This window comes from Panthera uncia (assembly GCF_023721935.1).
Source record: "Panthera uncia isolate 11264 chromosome D3 unlocalized genomic scaffold, Puncia_PCG_1.0 HiC_scaffold_8, whole genome shotgun sequence".
NCBI lineage: Eukaryota > Metazoa > Chordata > Mammalia > Carnivora > Felidae > Panthera > Panthera uncia.
The window spans coordinates 78,038,408-78,056,919 of NW_026057586.1; the positions used below are offsets into that span (position 1 = coordinate 78,038,408).

Below are 18,512 nucleotides of genomic sequence, written 5' to 3' on the forward strand. Positions count from 1 at the left end.
CTGCACAGAAGGCGCTCAGAAGGTAAATTTCGGCCCTTACTAAGTGTAGCAAAACGCACTGGGCGAGGGCAGCGCCCGCCAAGATCACACCGCGGAGCTGGGATCTGAGCCCCGACCACGCTGGAGGCCAAGGGGAAATCTCTCCTCGTGATAAATGCAGACCCAAACGTGTTCATGGTCTTGAGACTCTTTTCCAAAAGACCCAAGGACTTGGGCCTGGGCGACACTCTGCCCGAGGGAAGGAGAGAATCAAAGTTTTTTCATCAGGTTCCAGAGAGCCGGCTTGGAGACGCCTCTGGCGCCTCCAGTTTTCTGAATCCCAAAGTTATCCGAATCCCATTAAATTTAAGAAGGACTCATCATCTCCCCCCAAAATCCTGAGTGTCCCTCGCCCATCTGTATCTTCAGTAGCAGGGACAACTCCAGCCTCTCCAGTCTAAAGGCTCCTGAGCCCCTCCCCCTCGTCGGCCCCAGAGGGTCTGTGTCTCCACTGCCCATTAAATTGGGATCGCCGCTAGAAACTGGAGCCCCGGCAGGAAAACAATATTCACAAGGAAGCAGACAAAAATAAGTTACCTTCTAGAAAGCCCTTTGCGAGGGTCTTTTCGGGTGCGGTGCGCCGCGAAAGCGCGCCTCTGCGCCCCCCCGGGGCTAAGGATCGACCCTTCTCACCCGCCCCCCCCCCACCTCCATCAAGTGCTCTAGAGGCGGTGGGGGCGCTTAAGGGTCTGGCCGGGAAGCTCAGAGCGGGGTGGGGGCGTGTGTTGGGTGTATTCAAATCCGAAGCCTATAGGTGCCGAGTCAGACCTGAAAGTGGGCAAGTTGGGTCGCATCTGGCTCTCTCGGGAGATGTTGAATCAACCCACCTCCCCAAAACAAAACAATAGCCTCGGAATATTTTTGAATAATGCAGCCGAATTCGATACCAGCTCCATCCCAAACGGCAAACCTGCCTGCTTCCCTCGCCAAATCGGAACCGGAGCTTTATTCAGGAGAAAGGGAAGGAGAAGGCCTTCCCGCGCGCTCTCCGCCTCCGCGGGGCCCCACGCGACCCCCCAAGCCCGAGACCTCCCCGGCGGGGGCCTCGCCGCGTCCCCGCGCGCCGCGCTCCTCCTCTCCCAAACGCGCGCCCTCTCGCTGCCGGCGCCGCTAGGGTTAAAAGTTACCTCTCGGTTTCTTCTGCCTGCAGCCCCCCCCCCCGGGGGCCGGATGATGTAACCCCCCTCCCCGCGCCCTCCCCGCCCCCCTCCACCATGTGACACTTTAATTAATAATAGCGCCGTCAGCACAACAAACGCACAACACAAGGAGAAACTTGGTGTCCAGGGGAGGCCCCCGGCGGCTGCAGCGCGGCGGAGGCAGGCGCAGAGGCCGGAGGGAGCGGAGGCGAGGGGCGGCCCGAGCGCGGGGAGGGAGAGAGGCGAGCGGTCATGTGCCCGTGCCCCCTGCACCGCGGCCGCGGCCCCCCGGCCGTGTGCGCCTGCAGCGCGGGCCGCCTGGGTCTGCGCTCGTCCGCCGCGCAGCTCACGGCCGCTCGGCTCAAGGCGCTCGGCGACGAGCTGCACCAGCGCACCATGTGGCGGCGCCGCGCGCGGAGCCGGAGGGCGCCGGCGCCCGGCGCTCTCCCCACCTACTGGCCCTGGCTGTGCGCGGCCGCGCAGGTGGCGGCGCTGGCGGCCTGGCTGCTCGGCAGGCGGAACTTGTAGGAACGCGGGGCTTCTTGGTGGGGCCGGAGCCGAGACCCAGCCGGAGAGAGCAACAGGTACGCGAGCGAGCGCCAGGGCGCGGTGGCTGGAGACTGGTCACGCAGGGCAGGCCGGGAGCGGGAGAGCGACAAGTTTGCTTTCTTCTCTTCCCATCCCTTTCTTCCTCTGCTCCCTTCTCGCGCCAGGATCGCCGCCCCCCTCGCCTCCAGCTCCCATCTCTCCTTCCAAGTGTCAGCTCAGCTATTCCCGTCCTCCTCTCTCGACTCCTTAAGCGCATCTTGCCACTCTCTCCAGTGGGATGGCTTTGGGAGGACTTTTCCCCCCCCCCCCCCCCCCGCCCCGTAATGCCCACCGGCGCCGCAAGTAAACACACAATGCAAGTAAAAAGCGTGCTTGCTAGGAGTGCGTAGTTGCAAGCTACGCCAAAGAATTCTAACCTATCGCGGGTTCAGGGCAGGTCTCCCGTCCTCTTCCAAGCCGTCTGCTGCTCCTAAGTCGCCACTGTCTCCGAACCCTCTTAAGTGGCACTTCCCTCGTTTCTGTTCCTCGTTCTCTGGCGCCGGGAGCGCCTCTCTGGACTGCCTCCCCCTCCAGGTTTCCGCTGGAGCTGTCTTTCCCCTGCGGCCCGCGCACTTTGCAGTTTTCCTCTGCTTTGCCAACTTTTTCACTCCTTCTGCAGCGAGGTGTCCCGTTGAAGGAACTGGGCCTCCGCTTCACCAGAACGTTGGAGCTGAGACGAAGCAGGAGGTGCCCCCAAAGTGGGCTGGGATCTGAGGCTGTTAGGGAAACTAAAAGGGGAAACCTTACTAGAAGAGCATTTATTGAGCTCCTTCTGGGTGCTAGGCCCTAAAATGTTTAGCGGGGGAATGTTTGAAAGCTTGCGGTATGCTAGGCACTGCGTGCTGGTGGGCGTGGGGTGTATTGAACGCCCAGTGTGTTCGCTACCAGTGGGAGAAAGGCACTGAGCATCTTCTGTGCCCTAGGCCCTTGGGGTTGGGGACTTACTGAGCACCAGCTGTGCGCCTAGGGGAGCAGCCGTGTAAGGGACTGTCTTCTCAGATTCTGGAACAGAGCAGAACTGCAGAGAATGGGGAAGGAGAGAAAATCAGCCCGAGCCCACCATAGGTGGGTCTAGGGCTGGAAGGTGAAGGTCGAAGCTGAGAAAGCCAGCTGCCCCGGGTGCCACGACCCCACAGATGCCGAGCGCTCGGCCCTGGCCGAGTCCCGCCGTGCGCCGACACCCTGGGAAGCTGGCGCGGCGCCCGCGGAGAGAGGCGGCAGCCGGAGCGTGGGGGGTGACAGCGCCAGGGGAGCTGCGGGGGTGCGCAGGGTGTGAGCCGGGAGCGCGGGCGACAGATGTCGCGTGGGCCGGCGCAGCCCTGGCGCTGGCGAAGAGAGGTGCGTGCTTCGGGACGCTCTCTGCCCGGCCCCTGGAGGTCCCATCCGGGGCAGGTCGAATCCCAGGGGCAGGAGCCACCTTCTGGACGGGGCGCGTGGGATGGGGGTGGGGCAGAAAAAGGGAGTCGAGCGGGAGGCGCGAAGCCCAAAGCGTGGAATTTACGCAAGGGCAGACAGAAAGCGGAAGGAGAGGGAAATAAAAAGCGGGCGGCGAGACCAGGATAGAAAGATGAGGGAGCCGGAGAAAAAGAGAAACGGCTTGGAAAACAAATTGCAAGATAGTGGGGATGTGAATTAGAAGGAAGGTGCGAGCAAGAGGAACCCAGTCAGAGGACTGGGACGCGGCTTCCCACGGTCTTGGGGTCCAGGCGGGGCTGGGAGAGCGCTCCCTTCCCAGGACGGGGCGGTGCGGGCTGCTGAGCGCCCACCCCGGGGTGGGGGGCGGAGAACGGGCCGTGCGCGCGTCGGGGCTGGGGGTGCTCCCGGGGCCCGCGGTGGAGGCGGCCCCGGGAGGTGGCGGGAGACCTCCGAGAGGGCGCGCGGTGAGGACGGAGTGCGCCCCTGTGCGCCCAGGCCGGGAAAAGGGGCGGGGGTTGGAGCTGGGAGACCCGGGTCCACGCAGCGGGGGAGGGGGCCCGACGGGAGCTTCGCGGCGGCGGCAGATAATTGCCGGTGTAGGATGTATTGCCCCCTCCCCCCTTCGCTTCTGTCCCAGAGTTCCGGGCCGCTTCTCGACTCCAGATCATCCCTGGGTTCTTCTTTCCCCTCCTGAGTCCCGCCCGGCCTCCCCGGCAGCCACACCCTCCCGAGTTCTCCCTCCTCGCCCGCCCTGACCCCAGAATGCCGTGGGCTTCCCCGCGGCGCCGCGCCTCCCTCCGTCGGGACACCAGCGCTCGTGTCCTGGGGTTCGCCAGGCGTGGGCTCCCGGCCTCCGTCCCCCTGTCCGAGGAACTCGCGTTCCCGGCCCCGCCGCCTACCAGCCTGCAGCTCGCTCGGGCCTTTCGTGTGCGTTTGGCTTACCTGGGGGGACACCCGTCTTTTCCAGGCCTCTCCGGCAAGTTGGGAAGAAGTGAAAGACGATCCATTGGAGAAAGACAATTTGTTGAGTTCTGTCTGTGGTCCTCTCGGCTCTTCCTACCCGAGAGGGAAAGCGGGAATGCTCACGGGATGGCTTAGGAATTTCAGGGAGGCCTGAGTCAGCCCTGTGGGGCAGGCCCTTCTTTTAGGCGTTAAGGGTGACCTTGGCAACGATTTCAACAAGCTTATTTTGAGCTGCTGCTGTGAGCTGGCGGTACTTTTCTCAGACGCCATCATTAAACAAACAAACAAAAACACCCCAGACTCAGTTTTCCCCATATGTAAAATGGGGACCATGATAGTCCTTGGTGGCAAAGGTGTTGTCAAGAGGGTAAAATGAATTCACCTACAGAGAGTTCTAGAACAGTGCCAGAGGCATGAGAAGTAGATATAAAGGTAAGCTGTCATGCTTATGATTGTGCATTTAATACCTTTCTTTCCCCAAAGAGACCACTTTCTGTTGTTGGCAATTGCTGGCAATTCCCCACCATCCCTACATGCCCTCTTGGGGACTCAGAGCCAGATAGGCCAGGATACTACAACGGTAAAGAGCATGGGTTTAGGGACCGGATGGGACTGGACTGAAGTCCCAGCCCAGGAACTTGCCGGCACTGTGACCTTGGGCAAGAATCATAACCTTTCTGAGCCTTTATCTGTAAACCGGAGCTGTGGCTCTTCTAGAGTTGTTGAGGAGGCTGATGGGGGGAGCATCCATTTAAAGTACCCGAGGCAGCGCCTGGCACTTAGTTCACTCATCAGAGGCCGTTATGAAATGGGTCATGCCATTCTGATGATTTCAAAGGGGAAACTGAGGCAGAGAGGGTTCACTGAGTCCCAAAGGGTTGGTGGCAACATCAGAAATGGAATTGGGAGTTTCTGTCTCTGAGCACACAGTGCCCCGGCCTCAACCCCGCCCGGCCCAGATGACTTGGGGGTGCAGGGGAGAAGACACTGGCAGAAAGCAGAGGGGGGTGAAGAGTCGTGAATTCCTGCGCTAGCCAGATTCCCTTTCTCTGAGAGCCTCAGGGGAGTCTCCTTGGAGGCTGAGGAGGCCAAGGGGAGATGGGTGTGATTGAAGCAGTCACTGCAAAAGGTTCCAGAGAGAACAAAAGATGCTTTCTGGTGAGCACTGGCTGGTGGAGGAGGGGAGGGAGGCAGAACTGTGCCCTGGGAGGGGGCAGGGAGGGAGAGAGAAAGCAGCTGGGGAGCCTGGCTGGGAGAAGGGGCCAAAGGTGGGCAGCCCCTTGCCTTGGGATGAAGAAGAAGGGGAGAAAGAGGACTCCGCAGGCCCAAGAGGCAACACGGTTGGGGACAAGGAAGATAATGGGCCAGCAGCAGCCTGCTTTAATGAATTAAAGCCTGGCCTGCCAGACGGGACGTGCTAACTGGTTCTTGGCAGGTACTTTGGGGACTAAGTGGTTAAACCTGGAGGCGCCTCCCTGCAGCCTCCCACCCAGCCGCTGCACCCCTGCCAGGATTACTTCTAGAGCCTGAAAGCCTAGGCCAGGGGAGGGAGCAACCCATAGGGAAGGAGACAGCTGTTGGGGAGGTACCCCCCCCCCCCCCCCCGGGAAGGGGCCAGATGTGCAGGACCTTGGCAGCCTTCCCACCACATGGTCCCTGTCTGGAGTCACCCGCTTGCCTAGGGACAGGCCAGGGCACAAGTGGCTGAGCTGTCGTGTAAAAACAGCCGTACCCCGGGATAATTAAATACACCCCCAGAGGTGGGCAGGGTGGATTTGGCAGTTTCTGGCTTTTGACAGTCGGCTTTTCAGACCTACACTGGGGGTAGGGAGGGAGCAAAGCGGGGGCTTCTCTTTCCCCTCTGGTCATCCCCAGTGTGACGTGTGATAGGATTTCATGGGAACAATGGGATGCCCCACAGTCCATGATTTGCTTGTCACATAGTAGGCATACGATAGCCGTGTGATGAATAAATGAATCAACCCGAAACTATTCAAGGTAGGTATTCCCCAATTCAGCTGCTTTCACTTACTCAACAATTTGTTACTATGTACCTACTGTCTGAAGGGCGTGGTGGACACAGGGAGGACACGGACAAAGAAGTCCCGGCCCTTTAGGGGCAAGAGACAGATGATAAGTTAGATGACAGAAAGACTGTTTTGGTTATTATTGCTGTGTAACTAATTACTCCAAAGCTCAGTGGCTTAAAACAATTGTCTGACTATGCTTATACATCCTGTGGGTTAGGGATTCGGATACGGCATAGCAGGGGCGACCAGCTCCAGGCTGGTTGGGGGCTGGAATCACGGTGGGCATGGGGAGGAGGTAGTGGGGATCTTCGCTGCGTCTCCTTTGTGGCCTGGGCTTTTCCAGAGCCTGGCAGCCTCACGGTGGTTGGATTCTGACGTGGTGACTCAGAGCTCCAAGAGCGAGTTTCCAGGGGACCCAGGAGAAGCTGCTTTGCCTTTTTCTGACCCAACTTCAGAAGTCACTTAAGTTAGAAGTAAGTCACAAGCCAGCCCATATTCAAGGGGAGTGGAATTAGACACCACCCCAAGGGGGAATGGCAAGGTTCTAGAATAGCATGTGGGACTGGAGATAATGTGGCCATTTTTGGATTATGCAATCTCACACAGATAATTTCAGAAAGTGCCAAGGACTCTGATGGTGTTACAGGAAGGTCATGTAATAGAGAGCCCAGGGGACTCCTTACCTGCCGTGGTTAGGGATGGCCACTTTCAAAAGGAGCCAGGGGACCGGTGACTGGAATGACAAGAAGGAGCCAGCCATGTGAAGGCCTGCAAGAAAGCTGTTCCGGGGAGAGAACAGCAAGTCCAGTGGCCCGGGAAGGGAGACTTTGCACGGTGTGTTTGAGGAAGAAACAAAACCTGAGTAGTGTGGCTAATGCCATATGAACTTGGGGAAGGAAGGGCTGGCTAATAATCAGGCCATGGTGGGACGGCCAAGTTTGGTTCTAAGGTCAATAGGAAGAAGGGGGTGAGAAAATCAAGCTCGGAGACTCTTTTATCGGTAATGGCGCACGGGCAGGTGCGTTGTAAGGTGGGGATTAGACGTGACTCAGGAAAGAGGGCAACATTCCATCACCAGCTACGACATGCACACTGGGATGCAGGGAGGAACGAGTCCCAGCTCCTGGCCTCAGATGCTCCTAGACTTCAGGGGCTGGAGATCCTGGCTCTCTCACCGCAGCAGCCTCTCGGTGGAAATGAGCTCGTTCACCTTCTGCCAGGGTCTGAGAAGTCCTGATTCCTCTACCAGCTCACTGATGCCCAACCTTTGGTGCCCTCAGAACGCTGTGGTTCCTGGCTGGATTTCCATTATGTAAGAAATGCCACCAATCAACTCAGGATCATCTCCCTGCCTCCTTCCTGCCCTACAATGATGTCCCTGCTATTGGGTGGGGGAACATGAAATGAAGTTACTTTGGGAAACTTTATGTAATATCCCCATTAAAAAATATCTTGGGGTGCCTGGGTGGCTCAATCGGTTAAGCGTCTCGCTCTTGATTTTGGCTCAGGTCGTGATCTCCCAGTCTGTGAGTTCAAGCCCCGTGTCTGGCTCCTCGCCGACCACCAACATTGTGGAGCCTTCTTGGGATTCTCTCTCTCTGTCCCTGCCTCTCTCTCTGCCCCTCCCCCGCATTCTCTCTCTCTCTCAAAATGAATAAACTTTTAAAAAGTCGTAAAAATAGCTTTTTCTTGATTACAAAAAATATTACAAATTCATTAACAAATATTTGGAAAACGCTGAATAAAAGACAGTTTTTGTTGATTATTTCCATCTCACTACCCACTGTTCATATTTTCTTCTTTCTTTATTTAAAAAAAATTTTTTTTAATGTTTATTCATTTCTGAGAGACAGAGACAGAGCACACATGTGGGAGGGGCAGAGAGAGACAGACAGACACAGAATCCAAAGCAGGCTCCAGGCTCTGAGCTGTCAGCACAGAGCCCCACGCAGGGCTCTAACACATGAACTGCAAGATCATGACCTGAGCTGAAGTCAGACGCTTAACCCACTGAGCCCCCCCAGGCACTCCCCACTGTTAATATTTTCAATAGACTTCTTTCCATTTTCAAAAGGACATTGATGGGTACTTTCACAAAGGGAATCACTCGCTCTAAATATATTCTCTGTAATCTGACTTTTCCATCATAGCACAGACACGTCTCCATGCCTTGAAATATTTTCTACGACACACTTAGAGGTCACTTACTGTTTCATCATTCTGCTGTCCTGCCATTTATGTTCCCAATCCACTATTGTTGGGCATTTAGGTTGTTTCCAACATGATGATGAAGCATCCTTGTATATTACTCTTAGGGCACATCACAGATGATTTTCTTAAAAATGCCTACAAGTGGAACTTTGATATCAAAGCATATGTAAACATTCATTACAACAGTTGTCTAAAGGGTATAAAACCTTTTTTTTTCCTTTAATGTTTAGTTTTGAGAGAGATAGAGAGTGCGAGTGGGGAGGGGTAGAGAGAGAGAGGGGGGGGGAGAAGCAGAATCTGAAGCAGGCTCCAGGCTCCAAGCTGTCAGCACAGAGCCAGACACAGGGCTCGAACCCATGAACTGCGAGATCATGACCTGAGCCGAAGTCGGACGCTTAACCAACTGAGCCACCCAGGTGCCCCCTTTTTTTTAAAATAGGCTTCATGCTCAGTATAGAGCCCAATTCGGGGCTTGAACTCACAACCCTGAGATCAAGACCTAAGCTGAGAGCCACACAGGTGCCCTGGGGGGATAAAATCTTGTGGTTAAGGTCCAGAGGGTTTTCTAGACAAACACTGCCATTTGTTCCCATATGTCATTCATGTCACTGGCTTCTATATACAAGATGGGTTTAAGCTTGGCTCTTGAGTTGGCTGTTTCCATCCTCAGCTAAATCTATGTTGTTTTTTTGTGGAATGTTCTTCGTGGACCACACCTCTAGCTATTGTTGGAGTGCCCAAGAGTAGGGATGACTCCTTACATGTCCATCCCAACATTGGGAAAGAGCTCCAAGTCTGAGCAATGTTACTAAGGGTTTGGAGAGCTTCCCTGCCTGCCTGGCTCTACCTATCACCATGGTACAGCCATGTAACATGTACATCTGATATTCTTGGATCTAGCACATGGTGCTTAAATACTGAAGGATGCTAATATATACTGATGATGGGGAAACTTAGCTTTTGGTAGGGGGAGGTCTTCAGAGAGTGGGAATGTGTCAGGGGCAACGGGATGGATTTAAGAAGAGGTCACTTTCAAAGACAGCCCAGATTTGAAATGTTTTAGTTGGCACACCACGGGCTCCAAGTCTTGATTCTGAAATTTTAACCACTGGTAACAGTTCATCCTGTTCACCCAGATTTTATGCGGAGGCAGGACAGCTTGGTGGAAAGTGACACGAACTTTGGAGTCAGGCTGACTTTTGGATCAGGTCCGAATCTGCCATTTACCAAACGTCCCTTTACCTTCTGAGCAGTATGAGGCGTGTCACTATGTTGAGAAAATGGTAGAGAATGGTCAATGGTAGTGGGGGATATGTGTCGTTCTTATTTGGGATAAAATTCAGTCCTTGGGTCCGTATTCAGAGTATGGTGGGGAACTCATACTGGACTTTTGCAAGCCTTTTGTTTAAAGCCATTGCCAGTCTTGCCTCCCCCACTCTGTGGCTCACCAGCAGCCTGCTTAAGCCGCTGTGCCAGGGCTGGGAGAACCTCCAGAACAGGACTTCCCAACCTGGGCAACGCTGGCTTCTAGGTCTTCTGAGAGCACCAATCAGGTCTATTTTGCCCACCATTGTATCCCAGCCCCCAGCATGGTGACTAGCACAGAGCAGGCATCCAGTAACTACTGAATGAATGAATGGATAAATGGATGAATGGATGGGTGGATGGATAAATGAATGAATTGGGGGGACACCTCAAGGAATTTGGGAACCCTCCAGAATTCCACATGGAATTGGCTGGCTTCATACTCCTCTGTTTCTCCCTAGTTGAGAGGGAAACCAAGGCTTTGATCCAATTCTCCTAAGATCTATGACCATAAAAGGTCACCATTCTAGAAATATAGCCAGAGCTAGACAGGACTTTAGAGACCACCTGGCCCAACTCCCTCACTTTCCAGACAGGGACACTGAGGCACAAAGATGGCTGCTGAGGGTTAAGATGAGGTGGCCTTCAATGCCAGCTGACTCTAAGAGTTTGAACAAGTTTTCACACCTGGTGGTCTCCCAGCTGAATCTGACCTGCAGTTGCTTTTTCTTTCTTTCTTTTCTTTTTTTTTTTTTTTGACTACCGTGTCTTCCCCCACCCCCACCCCAGCACTGAAAAATCAGGCACTTTCTTACAGAAGTCTGTACTTCCAGTTTTTCTTGAAAAAAAAAAAAAAAAAAGGAAAGGTCTGACAAGACTGAGTCTGTATTCCCACGTGGCAGCAAAAGCCTGGATGAATATCAGAAGCCCCTTTAGATGGGATACAGACTCTCGGGATACCCCGACCCCTCCCGGGCACACTTCGCCGGTCCCAGGCAAGCATTTAAATTTGCAAGGCCTGCTTTAGGGGACCACCTTGTCAGACATCCCAGGATGCATACACCCACCCACCCACAAACCCTATTTTAAATAAGTGAGATCATCTGTTCATGTTGCTCTGTAATCCGCTTTTTCCCCCCACTAAAAATAGACTGCCGAGCTCTTCCTGTGTCAACAAAGAAAGGTTTCATCACCCTTTTGAATGGCTGTATGATGCTCCATTGTTGGATGAGCCATGATTCACTTACTTGGTCAACCCCCACCCCCCGCCCCCCAGGACATGTACGCCGTTTCTCATTGTCTGATAGCATGAACAAGGTATATTCTGGTTTGGACAATTTTGCAAAAAAAAAAAAAAAAGGGGGGGGGTAGTTCCTAGGGGTGAAATTATTGGGTCAAGGAATGTGCGTGTTATAACAGGTGACTCATCTGGGGAGACACTCGAAGGAGGGTCTGCCCATTTGGTGTCATTTCTCTGCTGCATTGCTACCTCCCCACCCTCAGGGCCACCCGTCCGGATGTCTGGTTAGCGTGCATACAGTCCACCTGCTGTCACTCGTAGTGGACAGAAGCTCCCAGTTCTCTGCTCTCTCCTCACAGGCTTTACGTAATCAATAACGACTCGCCGAAGCACTGATAACTGCCCGGTGATAGCCGTGGTATTCACTGGTAGCCCTGATAACTAGTCCCTGAGAGCAGGGTGCCAGCGGCTTCCAGAGGCTGCCGGATGGCCTCTTCCTCTCTCACGTCGTGCCTCAGAGCCAGCCTCCTGCCTTTTTGATCCCTTCACCCTCCCATCTCCTTGGCACCCACCGCCCTAAGTGGGCAGCATGAACTACAGGGATAGAAGCTGAAGTGAAGACACAGACCAGAGCAGGCGTCCCTCCAGGAGAATTCTGCACGGAGACCTTTGTCCCCATGATTCTTAGGCGCTGGGACTGACCGCGGGGACCATCGGAACTCCGCGGTCAAAATAAGCGCCCTGAAACCAAAGGCGGAGAGTGGGGAAGTTGCCACCCTTATTCCCTCGTTCACGTACCCACGGTCCCCCTGCAGGTTGAAATGGGCCCCTATTCTGTGTAGGACATTGTGCTGGGCTCTGGGGATCCAAGGACGAAGGGGAGAGACACGGTGTCTGTTAACGCACAGAGAATATTCTGGGAGGTGTAGCCGTGGAGTGAAGGGGGCTTTCCTTTCATTTCTTTATCCTTCTCTGCGGTTTGAGTTTGTAACTTAACATGTGTGCAGACAGCAAGAGCAAAAAAAGATGTTTTTAAAAATGAAATATTGGGACCTCCTAGGAGGGAAGCCAAGAGTCTTCATCTCCGAAATAGGAAGAAGGGGGTGAGCCTCCCGCTTGCTCTCCTGCGTCAGTGGAGCTGGCCGTTCACCGCTTCCTCACTTCACGCCCACAACAGGGTGACAGGACCATGGCCCAGGGAGGCAGGACCCTGAGGGGCCATGTTCTCCCCTCTCCCCGCCTGCCCCCTCCATTCGGTGGGTGCAAAGGGGAAACAGGGACATTTTTTTAAAGGCAAAGTTTCATGTATCTCTTCAGCTGTGAGCTTTGGTTGTGAGTCAGCATTTGAGAAGGTGTTTTATGAGCCAAGTTTGAGGAAAAACATCTCAGGGAGTAGGACAGTGGGTCGCAGGGGATGACAGACTTTGTTTTTTTACAAATACAGCTGAGGGGCACCTGGGTGGCTCAGCTGGTTGAGCGTTCAACTCTTCATTTTGGCTCAGGTCGTGATCTCACCGGTCGTGAGATCGGGCCCCGGGTCGGATTCTGCGCTGACAGCAGGGAGCCTGCTTGGGATTCTCTCTCTCTCTGCCCCTCCCCCATTCACACTCTCTCTCTCAAAATAAATAAACGTTTAAAAAAATAAAATAAAAATACAGCTGACTCTTGAATAACATGGGTTTGAACTGCACAGGCCCAGTTATATGCAGATTTTTGGGGATAAATTCAGTCTAGTACTGTCAATGTATTTTCTTTTCCTTACGATGTTCTTAATATATTTTCTTTCCTCTGGATTGCTTTATTCTAAGAATGTGGCAAATATGACACATATAACACACAAAATAGGTGCTAATTAACTGTTTATGTTATGAACAAGGCTTCCAGTCAACATATGAGTAGTTAAGTTTTAGGGGAGTCAAAAGTTATATGGGGATTTTCAACTACGTGGGGCGGAGGGGGGGTGGGGTCAGCACCCCTCACCCCTGCATTGTGCAAGTGTCAACTGTAGTTTTATTTTATTTTCATTTTTTATTTTTTAAATTTTTTTCTAACATTTATTTTTGAGAGACGGAGTGAGACAGAGCACGAATAGGGGAGGGTTGGGGGTGGGGGACACAGAATCCAAAGCAGGCTCCAGGCTCTGAGCTGTCAGCACAGACTTGAACTCATGGACTGTGAGATCATGACCTGAGCCAAAGTCGGCCACCCAACCGACTGAGCCACCCAGCGCCCCTGTAGTTTTAAATTATATAATTACTACTTGTTCCTTGAGAGGAAACAAAAAAGAAAGAAAAATAACACATGATACAGAAGTGTATAAAGTGCTCTTTCACTCTGTCCCCAAAGTCACTCTCCTGTGTAACTTTCAGTCTGGAGTACATCGCAACAATCATAATAGCAGACCTTACTATGCGCTGAACTTCTAAGTGCCTCACATATGTTAGTAACTTTTAGTCCTCACATTGACACGGTGAAATTCACTGTTCCTCCCCGTACTTCCATATAGGGCACCTCGGGGCCCAGAGAGGTTAATAACTGGCCCAAGGTCACACAGCTTTTAAGTGTCTGAATCAGGATTCCCACTCAGGTGTTGGGCTCCAGAGTCTTTGCTCTTAACCATTTTGCTATTTTGCATATCTGTGCACTTTTTTTTATATGGATATATAGAGATATATAGATATCTGTACATATGTATAGACACATACACGTATACATATTCATTAAAGGGAAGAAGATCTGAGATCATACTATTTGGCCATTTGCTCTTTTCAATTAAGAATCATAACATGGGAATGCGAACTGGTGCAGCCACTCTGGAAAACAGTACGGAGGTTCCTCAAAAAAAATTAAAAATAGAACTGCTCTATGACCGAGCAATTGTGCTGCTAGGTATCTATCCAAGGGATACAGGTGTGCTGTTTCGAAGGGACACATGCACCCCCATGTTTAGAGCAGCACTTTCAACAATAGCCAACGTATGGAAAGAGCCCAAACGTCCATTGATTGATGAATGGATAAAACATTTGTGGTATCTATATACAATGGAGTATATAGCAATCAAAAAGAATGAAATCTTGCCATTTGCAACTACGTGGATGGAACTGGAGGGTATTATGCTAAGTGAAATTAGTCAGAGAAAGACAAATATCATATGACTTCACTCAGAGGAGGACTTTAAGACAGAACAGATGAACACAAGGGAAGGGAAGCAAAAATAACACAAAAACAGGGAGGGGGACAAAACAGAAGAGACTCTTAAATATGGAGAACAAACAGGGTTACTGGAGGGGTGTTGGTGGTGGGGGGGATGGGCTTAATGGGTAAGGGGGATTAAGGAATCTACTCCATCGTTGCACTATATGCTAACTAACTTGGATGTAAATTTAAAAAACAAAAAACAAAAAAGAATCATAATATACTTTGGGGCCCCTGGGTGGCTCAGTCAGTTAAATGTCTGACTCTAAGTTTTGGCTTGGGTCATGATCTCGCGGTTTTGTGAGTTTGAGCCCCATGTGCTTGGGATTCTCTCTCTCTCTCTCTCTCTCTCTCTCTCCCTCTGTCTCTGGCCCTTCCCTGCTCATACTGTCTCTGTCTCTCTCAAAAATAAACTTAAATTAAAAAAAAAAAAAAGAATCGATCCACCTTCTTCTCATTTGCATGTAGCTTAATGTATTCATCTAGTCTCCTGCTGATGGACATATGGGTTGTTTCCAAACTGCTGCTCTTATCGACAAGCTGGAGGGAACACCCTTGACCATATTTAGGTGACTACTTCTGTGCGCTAGGTCCCTAGGCTACCGTGTTCCCTTTAAGATCCCCAGAAGTGTAGGCACAGGCCACCTCTCTGGGTGTAGGACGTGGTTACACGGCACAACTGGCCACACAGAGGCGTCCTCCTGATGTCCATCTGTCACTACCGACACCAACCTGCAACCAGGACATAACAGGCGTGGCAATTTGTCCATTTAAGTGCGCCGGGAGGCCCTTAGGAAAACACGTTATAGGCTTAATGATTTACAGGTAGGAAAAGCGAAAATCCTTTGCTGGGCCTACCTAGTCTTGCAAGAAGATGCCATTCCTTCTGTGGATGGAGCAGATTAGTGCTGTAAAAACAGAGGTTCCTTACCTCTCCTGATGCCATTGTTATTTTCCCTTCGTCGCTTTCAGTGGACATATCTATGCAGCCTCACTCTGCACAGCTTTGGGGTGCAGGTCCCTGCTCATCATGGTCCCCGGATTGAGCCATATGTGTCTTGACCTCGTGCTCTGCTCTGGCCCTTTCCCCACATAAATGATCCTTCCTTCTTCCAATTAGTATTATTTTTGAGAGAGCTCGAGCAGAGGAGGGGCAGAGGAAGAGGGAGAGAGAATCTCAGGCAGGCTTTATGCCCAGCACGGAGCCCAACATGGGGCTTGATCTCACGACCGTGAGATCATGACCTGAGCCAAAATCAAGAGTCAGACGCTTAACCGACTGAGCCACCCGGGCGCCCTCCTTCTTCCAATTATTGAGAAAATATGAATGCATATCTTAAAGGTCCAGTTCAAATCTTGCTTCTGCTCTGAAGCCTTCCCGGTGAGCACAGCCACATCCTGACTTCTGATAGTGGTAGACAATGGTCTTCCACAGTTCTGGCCTCTGACATATCCTGTCTCCCAGAAAAAGACTGGAGGCAAATCGAGGACAGGTACCGGCCTCATCTAGTGCCCAGAACGATGCTTAGCAGAAAGTCAACATGCTCAGTTGCACGTAGATGTGGTTCCTCTCTCTCCCTCCGTCCTTCCTTTTTGTGCGTGCTGAAGGCAGCGTCATCCTCTTAAGCTAATGCTGCAAGGTTCCACTGATTTTTTGAAGATCGGTGTGAGTAGGAGCCAACAAAGCGAGCTTTTGTGAATTGAGCGTGTTTATCAACTGAGTTGGTGGACGACTGATTGATTCGGCATCCCCTGAACGCATAGGGTGGCAACACGGTAATACAGAAGTCCTGCTGTGCTCTGCCCTCATGGGATGAAAGGGGAAACGGCGTTCGTGGTGACAGGGGTCCTCTGCCTCCACCTGAGCAGGTCGGGGCAAAAAGGACCGAGGTCACTGATTTGGATGACCGTCCGCTAATGTAGACTGTCGGGTCCATGGGATTAGGACTCCCTTCGTTCCTGCAGACATATATATTGGGTAAGGGTCCAAGTAAGAGGCAGAGAGTACCCCCAGGCTGGTAACCAGAGAAGAAGTTAGTGAAGGTTCGGTGACAGAGTGTAGACAGGGTTTAGGAAACTAAGGAGGAGTAACGCAGTACTACAGGGCTGGCCACAGAGGAGAGCCGTCCTTCCCGGCCTGAAGGGCTGAGGTGAGGCACTAGGACCTGGAGTCCAGCCGGGGAGCCGAGCCCAGTGGGCGCTGTGGCCCGACAGGGTGGGAGCCAGGGGAATACATGCCCAGGTCTTGTACCCCATTAGGGCCTTCTGTTGAGTAGACCCAGCGGGAAAACCTATGGGTGCAGTTCGTACAGGTCAATATGCCAGGTTCTTGCCAACGTAGAAAGTGGTCTCTCTCCCACCTTGTCTCCTACGCCGCTGGATTTGCACTGAGTGAGGTGCTGTCGTCTGTGAACTTACAGCCCCTGCTAACTCTCCAGCCTCACCCCTCCCCGGCCCCGTAGCCCAGGCTGTGCTGACACCTCATCAGGCGCCTTGACCTCGTCAGGGCATTTCGCTGCTGTGTTCTCTCCCTTGTCCTGCTTCTTCCCTTCTTGCCGGCCACCTCTCCATCCCCTTCCTCTGCTCCCTCTTCCTCCTTCTTCTGCCAGAAAAATCCATCCTTTTGAAGTGCACAACTCAGTGGTTTTTATTTTAGTTTGTACCTCCAGAGTTGTGCAACCAATCCCACCATCGACCTTAGAACGTTTTTGTTTCCCCAACGCAAACCCTGTCCCCATTAGCAGTGATGCCCTAATTCCCTCCTCCTCCTCACAGCCCTGGACACCCACCAACCTACTTCTGTCTCTAAAGACTCGTCCCTTGTGGACATGTCCTATACGTGGCATCATACAATCTGTGATCTTTTGTGCCCGGCTTCTTTCATTTAGCATAATGACCTCAAGGTTCATCCAGGTCTCGTGCGAGTCCTTTTTATGGCTGAATAATACTCTGTTGTGTGGAAATACCCCGCCGTATTTATCGGTTGATGGACACATGGGTTGTTTCCGCTTTTTGGCTATCAAGAATAATGCGGTGAACACTGATGCCCAAGTTTTTGGATGAAAATGTTTTTCGATTCTCTGGCGTATGTACTATTTGGGTGGCCCTTCCTGGAATGCCTCATCTCATCCTGGCTAATTCCCTAGCATCCTTCAGTGCTCAGTAAGGGTCTCTGCCTCCTTCTCCCAAGAGCTCTCTCTGACTCCCCCTTTTGCTTCTGGGCTCCCCTAGCTCGTGTCTATCCAGATTGTGCTTCACACGACACTGCCATTGATACTGATTTCTTCTCATCTCTTTCTGGTGGCTTCAGGGCCCCTGAAGGGCAAGAACTATGTCGCTGGATTTATAACACCTAGCATAGTTCTTGGTATGTTTGGCAATGAACAAAGGAATCAATGAGAATAGAGACTGTCCTACAAGTCTGCCTTGAATATGAGTCTATGAAATGAATAGATGAAGGAGGAAAAAAGGCAGCATGGTTCTGTATTCTCTCTCTTTTTTAAATGTTTATTTTTTTGAGACAGAGAGAGAGATGGAGCATGAGCGGGGAAGAGGCAGAGAGAGAGAGGGAGACACAGAATCAGAAGCAGGCTCCAGGCTCTGAGCTGTCAGCACAGAACCTGACACGGGGCTCGAACTCATGAACCGTGAGATCATGACCTAAGCCGAAGTCGGATGCTTAACCGACTGAGCCACCCAGGAGCCCCTATATTCTCTTTTTTAATCACAGAAGATGCTTATGTCCGAAAACAAATGTGTGTGTGTGTGTGTGTGTGTGTGTGTGTGTGTGTGTGTTTTCAAATGTTTGTTTAGGGAATGCGGCTGGATGGATGGGGCTTTGGCTGGGGTGGGGGCGGGGATGGCCACTAAATCTAGCTTCTGGGGGAACCTTTCCTCCAAATCAAAGCTCTGTCTCTCGCAGCTCTCTCCCATCCCCCTCCACCTTCCAACATCCAGGGCTGGCTGTGCAGAGGCCCAAGGCACTGACGTCATCCCCAGCAGCTGTCTGCACGTGCCTACTGACCGAAATACAAATCTTTATTTCTGCAGGTTGGTGAAAACCCTGTGTCCTTGGAGAAAGCTGGTTCCCATTTTCCTGAGGGGGAGCCCAGAGCTTGAAAGGCCGCAGTTGGCGCTTCGAGAAGGAAGTGGAGAGGCGTCTGGAGCCATAGTAGCAACGGAGGAAAGGGACTGGGGAAGCCCTTTGCATATCCAGCTGCAGAAACAGACACCCCAATGCTATTTACATACAGCTCTATATATAAAAAAAGAAAATATGAATATTACTACTCAGTGCATGTCTTGTCGAGGACACGGTCCCCTCCCTTTTCTGCACCTTCCCGTGTGAACTTTGATGCTTCCGTGTCTGGGGCACCAGAAGTGAGG

General features: G+C 52.3%; 2 protein-coding genes across 2 annotated transcripts in view; one reads left to right on the forward strand and one right to left on the reverse strand.

Annotated features, from left to right (window-relative positions):
* The first annotated feature begins 1,430 nt into the window (after positions 1–1,430).
* On the forward strand, positions 1,431–18,263 carry HRK (harakiri, BCL2 interacting protein). The gene is made up of 2 exons (XM_049619905.1): positions 1,431–1,762; positions 18,177–18,263. The coding sequence occupies exon 1, from the start codon at positions 1,431–1,433 to the stop codon at positions 1,704–1,706; it is 276 nt and encodes a 91-aa protein (XP_049475862.1). The 3' UTR covers positions 1,707–1,762; positions 18,177–18,263.
* LOC125914354 (uncharacterized) overlaps positions 2,838–18,512 on the reverse strand; it is a 70,606-nt gene continuing 54,931 nt past the window's right edge. The window contains exons 5-7 of the mRNA XM_049619581.1: positions 18,151–18,342; positions 6,204–6,256; positions 2,838–3,186 (exon numbers count right to left, since the gene is read on the reverse strand). Of these exons, the coding sequence (XP_049475538.1) occupies positions 2,838–3,186; positions 6,204–6,256; positions 18,151–18,342 (594 nt within the window). The remainder of the gene's footprint in view (positions 3,187–6,203; positions 6,257–18,150; positions 18,343–18,512) is intronic.

What these genes read in the sequence shown, in the direction of transcription:
- HRK (XM_049619905.1), top strand. Translation starts at nt 1,431, where the DNA reads ATGTGCCCGTGCCCCCTGCACCGCGGCCGCGGCCCCCCGGCCGTGTGC.